The sequence below is a fragment of the Bufo gargarizans genome, chromosome 5 (genome assembly GCF_014858855.1).
Source record: "Bufo gargarizans isolate SCDJY-AF-19 chromosome 5, ASM1485885v1, whole genome shotgun sequence".
Taxonomy (NCBI): Eukaryota; Metazoa; Chordata; class Amphibia; order Anura; family Bufonidae; genus Bufo; species Bufo gargarizans.
This window is the reverse complement of record NC_058084.1, coordinates 38,214,263-38,232,467: the sequence shown is the minus strand read 5'-3', so window position 1 is coordinate 38,232,467 and position 18,205 is coordinate 38,214,263. Positions and strand designations below refer to the sequence as shown.

The window sequence follows — 18,205 nt, the reverse complement described above, 5'->3', positions numbered from 1 at the left end:
ACCCCATCGATCAACGTTGATAGCTTGCCCAAGGATAGGCCATCATGGTAAACCTCATTAACAGCATAGACTTTCCCTTTAACAAGCATGTGAGAACGTGAAAGTGAAGTCTATACAGTGAAGGAGATGGAGCTTGACAACAGGATTGGAGGGGTAACAATGGTCCTCCCCACAACAGTGCTACAAGTGACTAAGTAACGTAATCGGTTGGCGACCATCAGTCGGTAATATATTTTGCAGTGGAACTATCTACATGTTCTAAATTACTAGCGATTTTAGAAGTAGGACTGCGCTGGTCAGTTTAGGCATCATGCATTTCACGACGGCCTTACATACCGCCATATAAAATCATAGCGATACACAGAGTTATCCCTTATGTCGAGTCTAAAACTTAATCCACTTACTTGAAAAGAATCAATCTGACATACAGAAGCCCACAAGGGACTATGGGGGTCATTTATAAAGACCGGCGATTTAGACGTCGGACTTTGTCCCTTCTGTGCGTGCGGCCTCTACATAACTTAGGCGGACTTTACACTTCTCTAAATCTACGCCAGCTTCTTTGCTGGTGTAGATTTAGACCATTTTCTACACCTAAAACAGGCGTAGAAAATGATCAATGAGAGGGGGGCCTACGTTTTGAATGCCCACCCATGCCTCGCATGTGTGGCGGAAAAAGTGCCAGATTGCAGCACAATTAATCTTTGCGTCGCAATCAAAAAGTGGCGTATATCTGTTTGTAAATGACCCGCTATGTGGCTTGCAAAACAGTTCCAGATCGCACGCTGTGCTACTCGAGGCCTTGGGCTTCATTCACATCTGTCAGTTTTACAGCTATTGCCTCGGTATGAATAGGATTTAAGGAAACCCATTCGCCTGCAGTTATATAGCAGGTGTCCTGAGTACCATCGAGTACACTCCTTGTACATTTTTTTTTTTTTTTTTTTTTATACTTTTGCACCTTCCTTAAGAGTATTGAGAAGCTTTAGAAAAAGGTAGTGGCTAAAACTATTCCTAAATTACGACAAATTTATAATTTGTTATTTTTTTTTGCAGAAACTATTGGTATAAAGCAAGCGATCCAATTAAATTTATCATATAGCGCCAAAATCTGCACCACAGGTCAATTTCCACATAGATTTTGCTGCAAATCTGGCCAGAAAATACATTTCCTCTGAATGTGAACCTACCCTCAATGAAAATGCCCCCCCTCAGTGTCGGGATCCACGTCTGTCGTGAAGTCCTACGTAAAATCACAGATAACACAGAGCTCAAAGACTTACAGCCAAGCTGAACTTGCGTATCTCTATCAATATATAATATATCTAAAAATAATCCACATCCTACAACACGTAAACCTGTACGAGTGGTTGCGAGCGCCTCATTAGCTGTAGCCAATTAAAGCACAGACCTATGGGAATGCAGGCGTACTGCTGCAGCTGACGTAAAAACACAGCGAGCGCTAAACAGTCATAAACAAAGAAAAAAAAAGAAAAAAATTATAACGAGTCATCTAAAAAGACAAACGAGTGTAAACGCCGCAACATGACGCGATTTTCGACTCGTCTGCAGTGGCCGGAGAACGGCACTTTGGAAATGATCATAAACATCCTGCCAGAGGGGGTCGTTACCCCACTTAGACAAAACAGCGGCAACATGAAATGCTGTTACGGAGAGCCGGTGTGTGAACACCGCCAATAAAACCTGAAGACCCCGGGGAAGGTTGGAGCTGTAGGTAAAGGGGAACATACAGTAATTAACCCTACAGCTGCTGGGGGAAGTATGTGATTTAACAGAACAATGCAGTTAAAAAAACATTTTTTTAAATATATATATATATATATATATATATATATATATATATATATATATACACATATACATATATATATATATATATATATATATACTAAAAAAATAATACCTATAAAATTAATAAAATATATATATATATAAATAATAAAAAAAATATTAATAGCATAAAAGCAACTCGCTTCCCGTAGAAACCCGAGCACTGGATGTGCCTATAGAAGAAAACCATACGTTATGCATTACCCAGGGACACAGACGGGAAAGCTTTATAGCGTGTACCATGACATTATATTAGCTCAGTTTTATAATGTTACCGGATCAGCTGAAGTGTTACGCCTGGCCTAACGCCGCGCCGTACATTCGCAGAGAGAGGCAACCATCTGACATTTCCCAGAGCCAATGAGAAGATATATAGCGTGCCTTTCCAACGCGGCCGTATAACAAGTACTTAATTCAATGTATGCATCTGATTTTCAGAGATCTGAAATGGCAAATGTCTTTGGCAGGCTGTGAAATTGTTCGCTACCACTACAAAGTCATAAACGTGAGCGTTCTGCCCTGAGCTGACCCGCGGTCAGCGCTTCCACCCCCCCTTGTTGAGCTAGTGTATAAAAGCTTCATGAATCAGGAAACACATCTGGGACTGTCACGGACGCCGGCCGTTATTCTCAGGTAGCTCGGCCCCGCTTCCCACGGCCGAGGGAGCGTAATAAAAAATAATAACAAGGTGATGCTTGGATGTCTGTGTGATAAGGCGGGAATGTGTCCGGGAGATGATGGAGACTGAAACGCTCGCTGATTGCCGAACATTAACATCCGGCTCAGAAATATGTGGGCGATAAAACGTTCTCGGCGACAGACGTTCATAGGAAAGTGTACTGTGCTGGTCATGTACCTGCAGACGCTGCACTACAGAGGAGGACGGGGGAGACACCGCTATAGGGCAACGGCCTTCATGTGTTGTTAAATGTGTAGGGCAAGAGATAATGAACATTCTTTCTATATATTTCATTGATTTAGCTTTTTTTTTTAAAGGAGCACTCCCACAAAAAAAAAAAAATGTATTCTCTGACCTGTTCGGAAGGTGCATGATGTAATCTGTAGTGAAGGCCATTTTCTGACCAGTGATTGTATTTGTGAGTTATAACCTCCCTTCTGATCCTCAGCTGTGTCATGTGGCCAATACTCTGCCTCCCCAAATAACACAGGGTACTTTCACACTAGCAGCAGGACGGATCCGACAGGCTGTTCACCCTGTTGGATCCGTCCTGCCGCTATTTCGGTGTGCCGCCGGACTGCCGCTCCGTCCCCATTGACGGGGGCGGAGCTCTGATGCAGCAGGGTGAGAGACCGCCGGACTAAAAAGTACTGCATGTCCGACTTTTTAGCCCGGCGGAATTTAGCCGTGCTGCGCTGGAGCTCCGCCCCCGTCCCCATTATAGTCAATGGGGACGGAGCGTCAGTCCGGCGGCACGGCAAAATAACGGCAGGACGTACCTGACAGGGTGAACAGCCTGTCGGATCCGTCCTGCCGCTAGTGTGAAAGTAGCCTTACGTGTAGACATGAAGCCAGCTTCTCTGTGTATGCCTATGGGGGCCTCAATGTCAGTCTGATAGGAATGAATAGAGAAGTAACGGACTTCCTGTCCTGTGTCAGTCATTTTCTATCCTCAGGATAGGTCATCAATATCTGATCGGTAGGGGTCCGACACCAGGCACCCCCACCGATCAGCTGTTTGAAGCGGGGCTGCATGCTAGCACTGCTTCCTGTCCCTTACACTGCCCGTCGTCTCCCCTGTAGAAGCGGCGCAGTGTTATTACAAGTACTCGCTCCATCCAAGTGGACAGAGCGGGTACTTGTCATTACACTGCACTTCCGAGACAACGGGCGGTATAATTAACAGGAAGCAGCTCCGGCATAGAACGCCTCCTTCTCTTTAAATAGCTGATCGGCAGGGATGGGAAGTGTCAGACCCCCGCCGATCAGATACTGATGACGTATGAAATGCCAGTCTTAAAGGGGGTTATCCCATGAAATGTATCACTACGTGAGGATTATGGTTTTTCTAATTAAGCATTGTTACAATATGCATGCAATAAAAATGTTTTTACGTACATTACATTTTCCTCTCTGGCAGCGCCCCCTGCTGTTCATCATTCCAGTCCACCTTCTCCTGTATTCAGTGGTGGACTGACATGCTCAGTAGCTTGCTTACATCCTTCCTCCTCTCAGCGCCGGAGTAATGATCGCACAGAGCATCACTTTTCATTTATTCAGCTCTACTTCTAAATTCATACAAACATATACCGGTAGTCGTATCTCTCTCTAGAGAAGGAAATCTTCATGTGCATCTCTGGGAGTATATTCTATGCAGGGGATGAAGGGGTTAACCAGGGCAGCTTGACTGTCTCATGCCGAGCTGCTGCCCACCCACAGAAAGGGAAGAGACAAGTGTCATTGTGTGATCACCTCTTTACTCAGCTCCTCCCTTTAAAAGGGTCACTAACTTCTCAAAAAAACTTTTGATATGTCATAGAGACGTATTAAAAGTTTAGACTGCTGTGGTGTGAGTGCCGAGGCCCCCGCCAAACTCTAGAACGAGGTGAGAGACGCGCACTCTTTCCTTACTGCTAATGACTGAATCAAGATGGGCCTACAGACATGGATGGAATCCATAGCATACAGCGTCTCACTCAGACTCTCACCGATCTAAACTTTTAAAATCTTAAAAAAAAGTCTTGATATGTCATAAAGGATGGACTCCATTCTCACAGTGTCAGCCTTAGGGTCCTCAGAAGTTTTTTAGTTGTCTTTGCTGTTTGATGGCTTGTTGTTCTAGTCAAATCGTTTAAAGCCTCCAGGGAAGGAGCTCTATCCGAATTTTTTTTTTTTATGTGCGCCAAAATGGGGACAGGACAGATCTGCAATGTGCAGAAGACTGGGAATGACTGCATAAGTTTCAATCAAGGACATGGAGAAACAGACCGAGATTAGGCTTCTGTAGTAGAAAAAGCAGCACCCCTAAATCCACAGCGTACACGATAGGGGTTCACGCACGAGTCCCGAGAGGCTTTAAAATGTACTCCGAGAGCACCCATACAGTGCCACCCTGAGGTAAAGTGTTCGTCCCTGAAGGAAGATGCCCAGCGACCTGTCCTTACCTGCTGGACAGACTCAGCAGCTCGTGCTTCTCAGCTACAGGCGCCTTCTTGTCCAGTTCCCATATCAGCACATTGATGAGATGCGAGTCCTTGATGACGATAGGAACCTCTTCAAACATGTGCTCATAGGCGATGTTCGCCTTCTTCAATCTGTGGAGAGGATGAAATTTACATATCGTTAGCACCACAGCAGTGATCAGAAACTGCAGCAAAATAAGAGCCTTATGATGAATTTAGGTCCTTCAAGCTGCTTTGTGAGGTCCCCAGGGATCTGCTGCCTGACCGCACCACAGTCCAAGGCTCCATTCACACGTCCACAATTCTGTTCCGCATTTTGGGGAATGGAATTGCGGACCCGTTCATTTCTATGGGGCGACACGATGTGCTGTCCGGATCCGGAAATGCAGATCTGCACTTCCGGGTCCGCAATTCCATTCCCGAAAAAAAAATAGATCATGTCCTATTCTTGTCCGCAATTGCTGACAAGATTAGGCATTTTCTATTATAGGTCCACAAAATGCAGAACGCACATACGGACGTGTGAATGAACCTTAACCTTTAGTAACGAGGCAGACAAACATCGCTAAGCTGAAAACTGGATTTACATTGTGCAGAAAAAAGGGAAAATTAGCTTACATGTAGACAAGCTATATCATTTGTGATTCCAAGGCGGTGGTATAAATTACACAGTCCCAAAAAAAAATTTCCTCAAATGTGAAAAGTCGCCCTGAGACGCCCGGCAAAGAGCAGGTTTTGCTAGCAGAAGTTGCTGCTGGCTGGTCATGTCAATCTAGTATTACACGAGGCCAATCAAATGGATGGCCGTGCCAGAGCCTCCGAATCTACGCTATGGAAACAAATAAAGGGTCTCTTCTATGCGGCCTGTATGGTCTTTTGGGACATATGATTGTCATTAACCACTTCAGCCCCGCTAGCTAAAACACCCTTCATGACCAGAGCACTTTTTACACTTCTGCACTACACTACTTTCACCGTTTATCGCTCGGTCATGCAACTTACCACCCAAATGAATTTTACCTCCTTTTCTTCTCACTAATAGAGCTTTCATTTGGTGGTATTTCATTGCTGCTGACATTTTTACTTTTTTTGTTATTAATCGAAATTTAACGATTTTTTTGCAAAAAAATGAAATTTTTCACTTTCAGCTGTAAAATTTTGCAAAAAAAAAACGACATCCATATATAAATTTTTCGCTAAATTTATTGTTCTACATGTCTTTGATAAAAAAAAATGTTTGGGCAAAAAAAAAATGGTTTGGGTAAAAGTTATAGCGTTTACAAACTATGGTACAAAAATGTGAATTTCCGCTTTTTGAAGCAGCTCTGACTTTCTGAGCACCTGTCATGTTTCCTGAGGTTCTACAATGCCCAGACAGTAGAAAACCCCCACAAATGACCCCATTTCGGAAAGTAGACACCCTAAGGTATTCGCTGATGGGCATAGTGAGTTCATAGAACTTTTTATTTTTTGTCACAAGTTAGCGGAAAATGATTATTTTTATTTTAATTTTTTTTTTCTTACAAAGTCTCATATTCCACTAACTTGCGACAAAAAAGAAAATTTGAGGAACTCGCCATGCCCCTCACGGAATACCTTGGGGTGTCTTCTTTCCAAAATGGGGTCACTTGTGGCGTAGTTATACTGCCCTGGCAATTTAGGGGCCCAAATGTGTGAGAAGTACTTTGCAATCAAAATCTGTAAAAAATGGCCTGCGAAATCCGAAAGGTGCACTTTGGAATATGTGCCCCTTTGCCCACCTAGGCTGCAAAAAAGTGTCACATCTTGTATCGCCGTACTCAGGAGAAGTTGGGCAATGTGTTTTGGGGGGTCATTTTACATATACCCATGCTGGGTGAGAAATATCTTGGTCAAATGCCAACTTTGTATAAAAAAATTGGAAAAGTTGTCTTTTGCCAAGATATTTCTCTCACCCAGCATGGGTATATGTAAAATGACACCCATATACACTCCCTGATCACCCCCCTGTCATTGATCACCCCCCTGTAAGGCTCCATTCAGACGTCCGCATGTGTTTTGCGGATCCGATCCATGTATCCATGGATCCGTAAAAATCATATGGACATCTGAATGGAGCCTTACAGGGGGGTGATCACCCATATACACTCCCTGATCACCCCCCTGTCATTGATCACCCCCCCTGTAAGGCTCCATTCAGACGTCCGTATGATTTTTACGGATCCATGGCTAGGATCCGCAAAACACATGCGGACGTCTGAATGGAGCCTTACAGGGGGGGGTGATCAATGACAGGGGGGGGTGATCAATGACAGGGGGGGGTGATCAATGACAGGGGGGGGTGATCAATGACAGGGGGGGGTGATCAATGACAGGGGGGGGTGATCAATGACAGGGGGGGGTGATCAATGACAGGGGGGGGGTGATCAATGACAGGGGGGGTGATCAATGACAGGGGGGGTGATCAATGACAGGGGGGGTGATCAATGACAGGGGGGGTGATCAATGACAGGGGGGTGATCAATGACAGGGGGGTGATCAATGACAGGGGGGTGATCAGGGAGTGTATATGGGTGATCACCCCCCTGTAAGGCTCCATTCAGACGTCCGTATGATTTTTACGGATCCATGGATCGGATCCGCAAAACACATGCGGACGTCTGAATGTAGCCTGACAGGGGGGTGATCAATGACAGGGGGGTGATCAATGACAGGGGGGTGATCAATGACAGGGGGGTGATCAATGACAGGGGGGTGATCAGGGAGTGTATATGGGTGATCACCCGCCTGTCATTGATCACCCCCCTGTAAGGCTCCATTCAGAGGTCCGCATGTGTTTTGCGGATCCGATCCATGTATCCGTGGATCCGTAAAAATCATACGGACGTCTGAACGGAGCCTGACAGGGGGGTGATCAGGGAGTTTATATGGGGTGATCAGGGAGTTTATAAGGGGTTAATAAGTGACGGGGGGGGGGGGGGGGGGGGGGTGTAGTGTGGTGTTTGGTGCGACTGTACTGAGCTGCCTGTGTCCTCTGGTGGTCGATCCTAACAAAAGGGACCACCAGAGGACCAGGTAGCAGGTATATTAGACGCTGTTATCAAAACAGCGTCTAATATACCTGTTAGGGGTTAAAAAAAAATCAGATCTCCAGCATGCCAGCGAGCGATCGCCGCTGGCAGGCTGGAGATCCACTCGCTTACCTTCCGTTCCTGCGAGCGTTCACAGGAAATCCCGGCCCTCGCGAGATGACGCGTATATGCGTCGTCGTGCGCAGGGCTGCCGCCTCCGGACCGCACATCTGCGTTAGGCGGTCCGGAGGCGGTTAAAGGGCATCTGTCAGCAGTTTTGTCCCTATGACACTGGCTGACCTGTTACATGTGCACTTGGCAGCTGAAGACATCTGTGTTGGTCCCATGTTCATATGTGTCCGCATTGCTGAGAAAAATGAGGTTTTACTATATGCAAATGAGCCTCTAGGAGCAACGGGGGTGTTGCCATTACACCTAGAGGCTCTGCTCTCTCTGCAACTGCCTCACCCTCTGCAGGAGAGGTCAGGGCCAGGAGTTGCCATTTTCACTGCCCTGTCAATCAAAGTGCAGAGGGTGCAGCAGTTGCGGAGAGGGATGAGCCTCTAGGAGCAACGGGGGTGTTGCTATTACACCTAGAGACTCTGCTCTCTCTGCAACTGCCTCACCCTCTGCAGGAGAGGTCATTTTCACTGCCCTGTCGATCAAAGTGCAGAGGGTGCAGCAGTTGCAGAGAGGGATGAGCCTCTAGGTGTAATGACAACGCCCCCGTTGCTCCTAGAGACTCATTTGCATATATTAAAACTCAGCAGTGCGCGCACATATAAACATGGAACCAACACAGATGCCTTCAGCAGCCGAGCGCACATGTAACAGGTCAGCCAGTGTCATGACTGCTGACAGATGCTGGATTAAAGGGACCGCTATTCAGGATGTATCCAAAGACCGTACTTTCAGTCCGCGTCCGATCTGCATTTTTTTCGGATTTCACTTGGACCCATTTAGGTTAATGGAGCCTCAAAAATGCTGACAGCACATGCATGTGGCCCTTTGTGAACATGTTCAAGGAGTGAGGAAAGAATAGACATTTTTACAACATGGTCTCTGAAAAGTGCGGGATGCACACAGACCACATCTGCGACTTGCAGGCGGCAAAACGCAATTGGTTGTGTGAATGTAGCCTTATCCTGGTCCGATTACGCCGCTCCTCCCTCATCTCACAGGGTTGGAGGAGCCCCTGCACGTCTAATGCTTTAGCATGCAGCTCACTTCCCCAGTTTGAGAGCGGCGACAGGAACGTGGAGGGACAGAAGAAGATTGAGGAGAGGAGATTCTTGGAGCGGGCACATGGTAATCTGTTTACCCTCCGCTGCTGAACGTGTTCTCTGCCTCTTACCTTGCACCTCTACAACGCACGAAACAAGGCGCTGCCGCCAAGTTCCACAAACACACAAGCAGCACGTACCCTTCCACCGAGAAGTCTTTTTCCTTGCAGACTTCCATCAGTTTCGGAGTCAGTCGATAAGCCTTGAGCGACAGCGAGCCCTGAGCAGTCTTAATGGGATCTGAAATCCAGCAGAAAAATGAAAGTCATCGATGGGCGCAAACAAAAAAACATTGAAAATGAATAGTAAAAACAAAAACCACAAGTTTAATAAATTGTAAATACTCAGATATAATAAAACACAAAAATATTTACTATCGCTGCTGACAACTGATTATTTTTATTTTTTTAACTCTTCACACCCCCCCCAGCCTCAGCAGGATCCAAACTGCGTATGCATGTAATAAGATCCAGTCCGCCCCTCGCCTACCAGTAAATGACAGCTGTTAGGACTGTTCACACATCATCCTGCACCACAGCCACAAGCAAACGTCTTACGTGGAGTCAGGAATGACTACTGGCCCCAGCCACGACTTTAGTAAATAGCAGTAATTATCCTTGTGCCACCTCTAACCCCGCCAGGCTGAACGAGGTGGAAGCGCGCACCATCCCGGGGCAGACAGAGCTGACGAACGTTCAGCCTGACATGGAAACCGGGAACGCGCTCCCCATGGAGGATGAATGGCCTGAGGCTGACCGCGTCCATAATATGGACGTCTATACAGGTCAGGAGCCTGCCCCATGTGCAGCCCGGCTGCTTCAATCTCCAGAATAACTGGTCGTTTTCTTCTGGCGCTGACGACTATTGACCTCCCAGAAGTGGATTCTGAAGTGGAGCCCACAATACGGCCAAGGTTTTAGATAAAAAACGTTCCATGACCAAGTAAATTAAGGCAATATAATATAGGGGTATTTCCCAGTATACAACAAACTGAATCAGAGTGTGTATCCTAAGCCTGGCATCCAGCTGAAAAGGACATTTTGGAGGGTCATTGTAAGAAGAGCCCTGTCTTTAATCTTTGATGAGGCGCAAATTTTTATTTTGTTTTTATACTAGATTCACCTTTCTCAAAATGATTTCATACGTTGCCTACCCGGGGAGAAGCTTTTTTCTTTTGAGATCCCAAACATGGCAAGTCTATTCTCCCACCCAAAAATGTTTTGAAAAGCCAGCCAATTAAACCTTTCCGAAGGGAAATATGAACTAAAAGCTCTCTGACGAGTTGAGAGCAGTTTACAAGAAGATAAAAAAGGCACAAAGCTCCTCCTAAAAGTCCTCTTCAGCTGGATGCCAGGCACAGGACACGGAACTCTAATAGCCTGTTTACATGGAGTTTTTTACTGGCAGAACTTTGACACCTACACCAAAATTTTGGAAGGAGCCGAGTGGTTCCTGCCTCCCCATCCATTACTATGGGAGGCAGTGCTGAAGATTGCAAAGCGGTGGTGTACAGACATGTTCCCCATGTAAATGAATGGGACGCAGAAACTTTGGCATGGTGTCAGCGCCATAATTCCACCCCAAAAAAATAAATTTAAAGCCGAGTGAAGGTGTGTTCTCATTGAGTTTTTTCTGTGCTAAATAAAATTGAAGCTAATTTCAATTTGGGATTCTGTGTTTTTTTAGGATGTGGTTTTTATTCCGACAATTTTATTTTACGTAGTTATGGCTTTGTTTTTCATCCTGCCTGTTTCAAGAATGAGGTCCGCATCAAGAATTGACATGTCATATATATTACAGTGAGTCACTTTCACAGCACGCACCACGCCGCGCGCTCCCTTTACGTGTTCTCTACAGGTAAGAAAAAAATAAAAAAAAGAAGTGCAAATAAGCAATTAGTTAATCTATTTGTCTCCTGTCTTCAGCTGCCGCTTCCACCGAGGATAAGGAATAGAAAGCCGGGTGCTGAAAAATGACTACAATTTCAATGCTTGGCTTATTAGCATGCAGACTACAAAGCTCGCCGCCACACTGCATGCCTCCGGTGCATCTCAAATCAGGAGTACAATGGCCGCAGAGCTGTATTTCTAGTTCACAGAGATACAGATACCCTCCAAGTATACAACGTGCGGCTCATGTCCGCGGGCACAGATAGCTGGCCAAGAGGTGAAGCAGCAGGCGGGGGGTATTTATAGGCGCCGTCCAGTTTGGTTTTACAAGGCGCGCTGAGCTTCGTGCAGAATATTTTATGGCATGCGTGGTTTCGTGAATAAGCTGGAGCGATTAGGGGGCGACGACCCTGTGTACAGGATGAATGCATCTGTATATTCTGAGCGGGACGTCAGCACCTGCAGGCTGCCTGCTCTATTGTGTGCTATGGAAGGGGGGGGGGCTGATGACTCAATCACAGGAGAGAGAAATGTGGTCAAATACACCCCTCCCTCCTATTCCCAACGGGGGTCTTCTCTGCAGTAGTCAACTGCATTGTACAAAGCTCTACAACGGCCGGATAAATGCAGCAATTTCTTTTGGAAGTACAAATTTAAAGACTGTTTCATCCATTTACAGACAGTAATTTGGGGGGAAGTAAGAGGTGAAAGCAAAAAATGACCGACAAACCCCCCCCCCCCCCCACAAAAAAACCCATATGGTACACTGTAAGTATCATTATGTATGTCCGAAATAAACTGGGAGTCCCACTGAGCTGGAGGATGGATCCACTGGAGGCTACGGGCACTATATAGTAATACAGCATGGTTCATGATCCCTCTGTCTGAAAAGGGCTATTCTCCAACTAATCACAGAAAGAAAAAAAAAATATGATTTTTGGTTTTGACTTCTATTAGGTCAAAAAAAAAAAAAAATATGACCTGTGCATAGACCTGTTAGTATTAAAGGGCATCTGTCAGCAGTTTTGTCCCTATTGACACTGGCTGACCTGTTACATGTGCGCTTGGTAGCTGAAGGCATCTGTGTTGGTCCCATGTTCATATGTGCCCGCATTACTGAGAAAAACTGTTTTATTATATGCAATGAGCCTCCAAGAGCAATGGGGGCGTTGCTGTTACACCTAGAGACTCTGCTCACTCTACAACTGCCGCGCCCTCTATACTTTGATAGGGCCAGGCAGTAAAAAACTAATCACACCTGACCCTGTCAAAGTGCAGCAGTTGCAGAGAGAGCGGAGCCTCTGGGTGTAATGGTAACGCCCCCGTTACTCCTAGAGGATCATTTGCATATAGTAAAACCTCATTTTTCGCAGTAATGAGGACACATATGAACATGGGACCTACACAGATGCCTTCAGCTGCCAAGCGCACATGTAACAGGTCAGCCAGTGTCATAGGTACAAAACTGCTGACAGATGCCCTTTAAGAGTAGCAAAAAAAAAAAAAACACATGTGAACCGTCCAGCGGATTAGGATGCAGACATTTTCCGTCTCGTACATTACACCCAATACTAAATCCCCGATTAGCGCGTGCAAAATCTCTGGGAGTAAGGTGGAAACAAATAGTTTGAATACAAATACTCCAGCGCTGGGATGCTGCAAAAAATCAATAGCCAACTTTTTAGGGCAAAACGGAAATATTCAATATAGGAATCCAAGCAGATTGGCTTTTATGTTCCGGACAAAGCCTGGCATATACTGGGAACTGGTGTCCTACCCACACGAGCACTGGTGTGTCCGCTCAAGTGACTATACCTCCACATGGAGCTGAAAGTATCTACACCGTTAAATACGAATGCGCTATGGGCGGAATGGTCGCCGATTTCCCTGCAGATTCGCCACATGCGAATTTCCTGGCAGACTTAACACATGCACCGCAAACCGTGAAATCTACAATGAAAATCCTTAACAGAAACTGATGCATCTGCGTAGATTTGCAGCGGACCCACGAGAACAAATGTTTCATGAGCAAAATCCAGTTAGGAAGTCTGCCCTGTGCGAACATGCGCTTACAGCGGTGAGTCTGAGCGGGTCTAATGAACCTTTCTGATGCTGCTCATTAGTGCCGTGGTCAGGCCAGGGGCCAGAATACAAACACAAGGACCATGTGGTGGTCCTTTGTCTACTGCCGAACTGGAGCAGATACAAACAATGTCCCATCATAATAACAGTAATAATCAGAATACAGAAATATTGGAAGCGATTGACACACACTGCGTCGTTTGCTCCGGTGCTGAAATGTATAGGAAGGCTTGCCAGAATCTGAACACATTAAAATGTAAAAAAATAAATAAATTAAATAAATCTGGGAGTATCCTACAATAATAACACATTGTAAAATAAGGAGTAAATTAAAAAAAATACATCTACAGTGCACGGGTGTGGTTCAGCGGACAGACGCCAATTAGAGACTGTTTTACTCAGTTAGACAGTACTTTTTGTGAGTTTAGGGACAGGAGAAAGAAAAAAAATAATAAATTACTCCCCCCCTCCTCAGAAACAACAACAAAAAAATAACATAGTACACTTTCGGTCTCATGCCCTGTAGTGGTATTATGTATGGAAGCACATTGAGCTACAGGATGGATCCACAGGGGGCTATGGGCACCATGTTAAGGTTTGGGTGCAATACAAGTCCGTAATTCATGATCTTTGTGTCTGAAATAATACCTCATAATACAGAAATATTGGATGCCACTGAACAGATCAGTATAAAAAAATAATAATATATATATATAAAAAATACCACCTGCCCTTTGCACTGGTGCTAATATGTACAGGAAGGCTTGCCAAATTTTCACACATCTAAAAATATATATCGTATAATACAATACTTGGCATAATAATAACACACTGTGAAATAAGTTGTAAATTTTAAAAATATAAGTACGGTGCGCACGTGCGTGGTTCATTGTACAGACACCACGTCGTCTAGACCAGCAGAGGCGGAAGACATCTGGCTGCCCCGATACGTTCCCAGAGTACTTTATTTCGAGAATTAATATTAGTTTTGTCAATTACAGCTTCATAAAGTCATAAAAAGCCGAATAAGCACATAATAGATTTTACACATTGTGTACCAAGATGATGTTTTTGGCTCCCTCTCCCCATACAAGCCTGGTCGCAGTTTCTGGAGCCGACCGAAGGAGAAGTTCGGCTCTCAGTTCCGCTCAAGCGGAAAGGTGACAAAACGAGACGCCAGAACAAGTGGAAAACTCATCAGGGCGCGACGTCACCCTTCCAGCCAACGTGAGTACACGTTAACAACTCGCTCTCCGCTCTAATCCAATTGTTAACATGCTGAAATAATTTGGGGGGCAGCGCGTAAGATTGATCGCGTTCATTAGTGTTTTTTTTTTTGTTTTTTTTTTTTTATGACAGATACGTCGGACCTTAACGGTCGCCCCTCAGCTGGAAAGCTTATATGCTGGGCTGCCAGATATGGCACAGCGAGGGGTGGGATAGGGGAGCCATAAAGCTGTTAAATTGCCTACGGTTCTGATAGAGCGCAGAACATCTGGTCTGGAGAGCTTGAGGAAACACCATTAAACTGGACGAAAGAGGGAAGAAATAAAAAAATAAATAAATAATAAAAATTTGCATTGGGGAAAACAGGGCTGAATTTTAAAGAAAGAAAAAATAAAAGTATATATATATAAATTTTAGAAACTTGGCAAATGCTTAAGATTGGTAAGTCAGTATTTCCGAGCCAGACGTTCTAGTAACCGAGGGTTTGTTAAGACATTCTGGTCGGGTTCCACCAGCCTGCGCAGAGGGAGCGAGGCTGAGGAATAAAAATGAAGCGACCACTCTCCAGCATTCCTGAGCGTACACATCAGGTCTCTGATAGCAAGAAAAATAAACACGCAGAAGGAAACGCTGTCTAGACGCCGCTGCTGCTGGGGCTGCTACACACACAGTTGGTATTTACTTAAAAGGGACTGCCAGGCTACCTCAGACAGCTAAGCCCCCTAACCCCCGGGCCCCATCCCAATCAGAAAGAGAGCACCTCGGCCTGGCGAAGAGAGCAAGATCACGGAAAATAATATCAAGTAGGTGAAAGAAAAAAAACAAATAAATATAGCCTTTACCGTAAATGAGCACCACAGACTCCTCAATGGCGTGCTGGTAGCTGAACTGGGAGTCCAGGAGGGCACGGCTGACGAAGGTGCCATAGTAGGTGGACTGGTACCAACCGACGTGGAGGTGGTCAATGTTGACGTGACGGAGGCTTCTCATCATCTCCATCTGATATTGAACTATATGGGAAAGAAAAAAAATTAAGATTTGTACCAGATCCAACTAATACAGACCCTTTGCAATACAAAGTGCAGTTAAAGGGGATCCAACGAAAAATATTGTAGTTTTCAAACTAGCACCTGGATCGGAACACTCGTGTAACTGCATGCAATTAAACATTTTGTATAGCTACTGAGTTATTAAATAAAATGTATATGTATAGCGCCACCTGCTGTTTGTTTATTTATTTTTTCTCGTCCACCTCACTGAGGTGGTCACACGCGCTCAGTTTAAATCTTTTGTCACAAGACCTGTCCGTTATCGCATTTGTGACCACAAGCTGTATTGAAATTCTGCAACAAATTCACATCAGCAGCGAAGCTCCCATAGACCTGCAGCCGATTTTGCAATGATCAGTGCACCACCAGTGGCTGGGGTTCTCAAAATCCAGTACTGGAAAATGTCAGCAAATAAGAGCTTGCTGCAGATTCTCAATTCCGCACTCTTGCCGATTTTTATGGCGGGATACCACCTATCGCAATGCAGTAGGGTGAAATCAGAGGAGACTCCCCGCTAAAGGCTGTATTACCCGACTCGATGAGGCGGACGACTGTCGGGTGGGAAGTGTTCCCTCCCAGTAATCGCCTGCTCGCTAGCGGAGGAGACCGCTGCTATTACAAGCAGCAATCTTCTCCACAGCATGGGGAGGAGCGATCAGTATGCCATCGCTCCTACCCATGCTGTCTAGTGGTTTACCGGCGGCAGATCCTTATTAGACACCATGATCTGCCGCCAGCAAACGACAATTTTTTTTTTAACATGTCAAAAGATATGGATTGCCCGATGGGCAATTGGGGGCAGTATTACACTGCCATGATAGTTCATGCGAACGCTCGTTAGTGATTATCTACTGAAAAACCGGGCAGTGTAATACAGGCTTAAATCTGCCACAAAATCCGCATGTAGCACCTGTGGATTTTGCTGAAGATACATTGGGCATTTGCGGGAACGTGTGTATGTGTAGAGAGAGAGACCACAGGAGCCACCATCCACAACAGGCGATATCACATCTTAGGCTACTTTCACACTAGCGTTCGGGCGGATCCGTTCTGAACGGATCCGCTCATAATAATGCAGACGGAGGCTCCGTTCAGAACGGATCCGTCTGCATTATTTTTAGCATAGAACAGCTAAGTGTGAAAATAGCCTCGTACGGATCCGTCCAGACTTTCAATGTAAAGTCAATGGGGGACGGATCCGCTTGAAGATTGAGCCACATTGTGGCATCTTCAAACGGATCCGTCCCCATTGACTTACATTGAAAGTCTGGACGGATCCGCACGGCCAGGCGGACACCCGAACGCTGCAAGCAGCGTTCAGCTGTCCGCCTGTCCGTGCGGAGGCGAGCGGAGCGGAGGCTGAACGCCGCCAGACTGATGCAGTCTGAGCGGATCCGCCTCCATTCAGACTGCATCAGGGCTGGACGGCTGCGTTCGGGTCCGCTCGTGAGCTCCTTCAAACGGAGCTCACGAGCGGACCAGCGAACGCTAGTGTGAAAGCAGCCTTATCTACACCCTCCTGACCTTTGCACAGAGCATGCCTAGACATCTCTCCCCATAGAAGTCAATGAGGTCCCCTCCTGTGTACTGTGTATGTCTGAGGCTAATAGAGATTGAGGGGTCTGATCTGAGGCTGATGGCACTTTGGGGGTTTGATTTTGGGGTTGTATCTGAGGTCTGAAAGAATGTGGGTCTGAGGATTTTTTTTCCCCCTCCAAATCCTAGGGTGCGTGTTATAGAGTCTCAAAAATATGGAATATATGTGTGATATCTGTGATTGTAATCCTGCCTGTAATGATAAGCAGATAACTGCAGTAAAGTGATCTGCACAGACCAAAAAGCGGTGCCTATTATTACGCCTAGTGGCCAATATGAAAACTGCAGGAGTCTAGGATTTCTTTTAGATACCAACATGGAAAATAAAAGCAGAAAATCACCAACAATTCTTTGAAAATATGTTTAACTTGAACAACCTGCGGCCTTCCAGCTGTTGTAAAACTGTAGACCGACAGCTGTAGGCTGTCCAGGCATGCTGAGAGTTGTAGTTTTGCAACCGCTGGGATGGCAGTCCCTTTAACAAGATTTCCAAGAGATTCTCATATTATATGTTAAAATCATAATAAAATAAATGAATCCGCCACTTGCGTGCATAGCCCGGTGATAACATGCATGCCCTACTGACCGCCATTTCCATTCATCTGCATTTCCACAACATCTGCCCACTGCAGCGCCCAACACGCAATGCAAACTGCATAGCAGTAAGTGTCTGGAGACGGAGCTGAAGCGGCCGCGTTTTTGACATTCGAGCAGATAGCTGCTCCTTCTCTACGTAAAGAGCAATCGAAGGCTCATCTAAGCTGTGAATGAAAAGCTTTGTCTAATATTAACAGATCGCCGCGGTGAGGCAGGAAACCAGAGCTAGTCAGACGGAAAGGAAAAATAAAAATGAAAGCCCTTGTGTGATTTCCATCTAGATGTATGGCCATATTGTTACGCAAGTGGCACGGAAAGGTTTTCGCCTTCTTATGGCAAGACAGCAAAGTTTTTGTTTGGCAGAAGTCAGGACTCCAATCAAAGGGGCATCTGCTTTTGTTTATCCTTAATCTTCCCACACGTTTCAGATTTGTAAGTCG

At 45.6% G+C, this 18,205-nt stretch overlaps 1 protein-coding gene across 1 annotated transcript in view; it reads right to left on the bottom strand.

Annotated features, from left to right (window-relative positions):
- LOC122938520 (eukaryotic translation initiation factor 3 subunit H) overlaps positions 1-15,529 on the bottom strand; it is a 48,925-nt gene extending 33,396 nt beyond the window's left edge. Inside the window, exons 1-3 of the mRNA XM_044294071.1 lie at positions 15,366-15,529; positions 9,466-9,565; positions 4,975-5,124 (exon numbers count right to left, since the gene is read on the bottom strand). Coding sequence (XP_044150006.1) covers positions 4,975-5,124; positions 9,466-9,565; positions 15,366-15,522 — 407 coding nt within the window. The 5' untranslated portion in view covers positions 15,523-15,529. The remainder of the gene's footprint in view (positions 1-4,974; positions 5,125-9,465; positions 9,566-15,365) is intronic.
- Between the last annotated feature and the right edge of the window lie 2,676 nt (positions 15,530-18,205).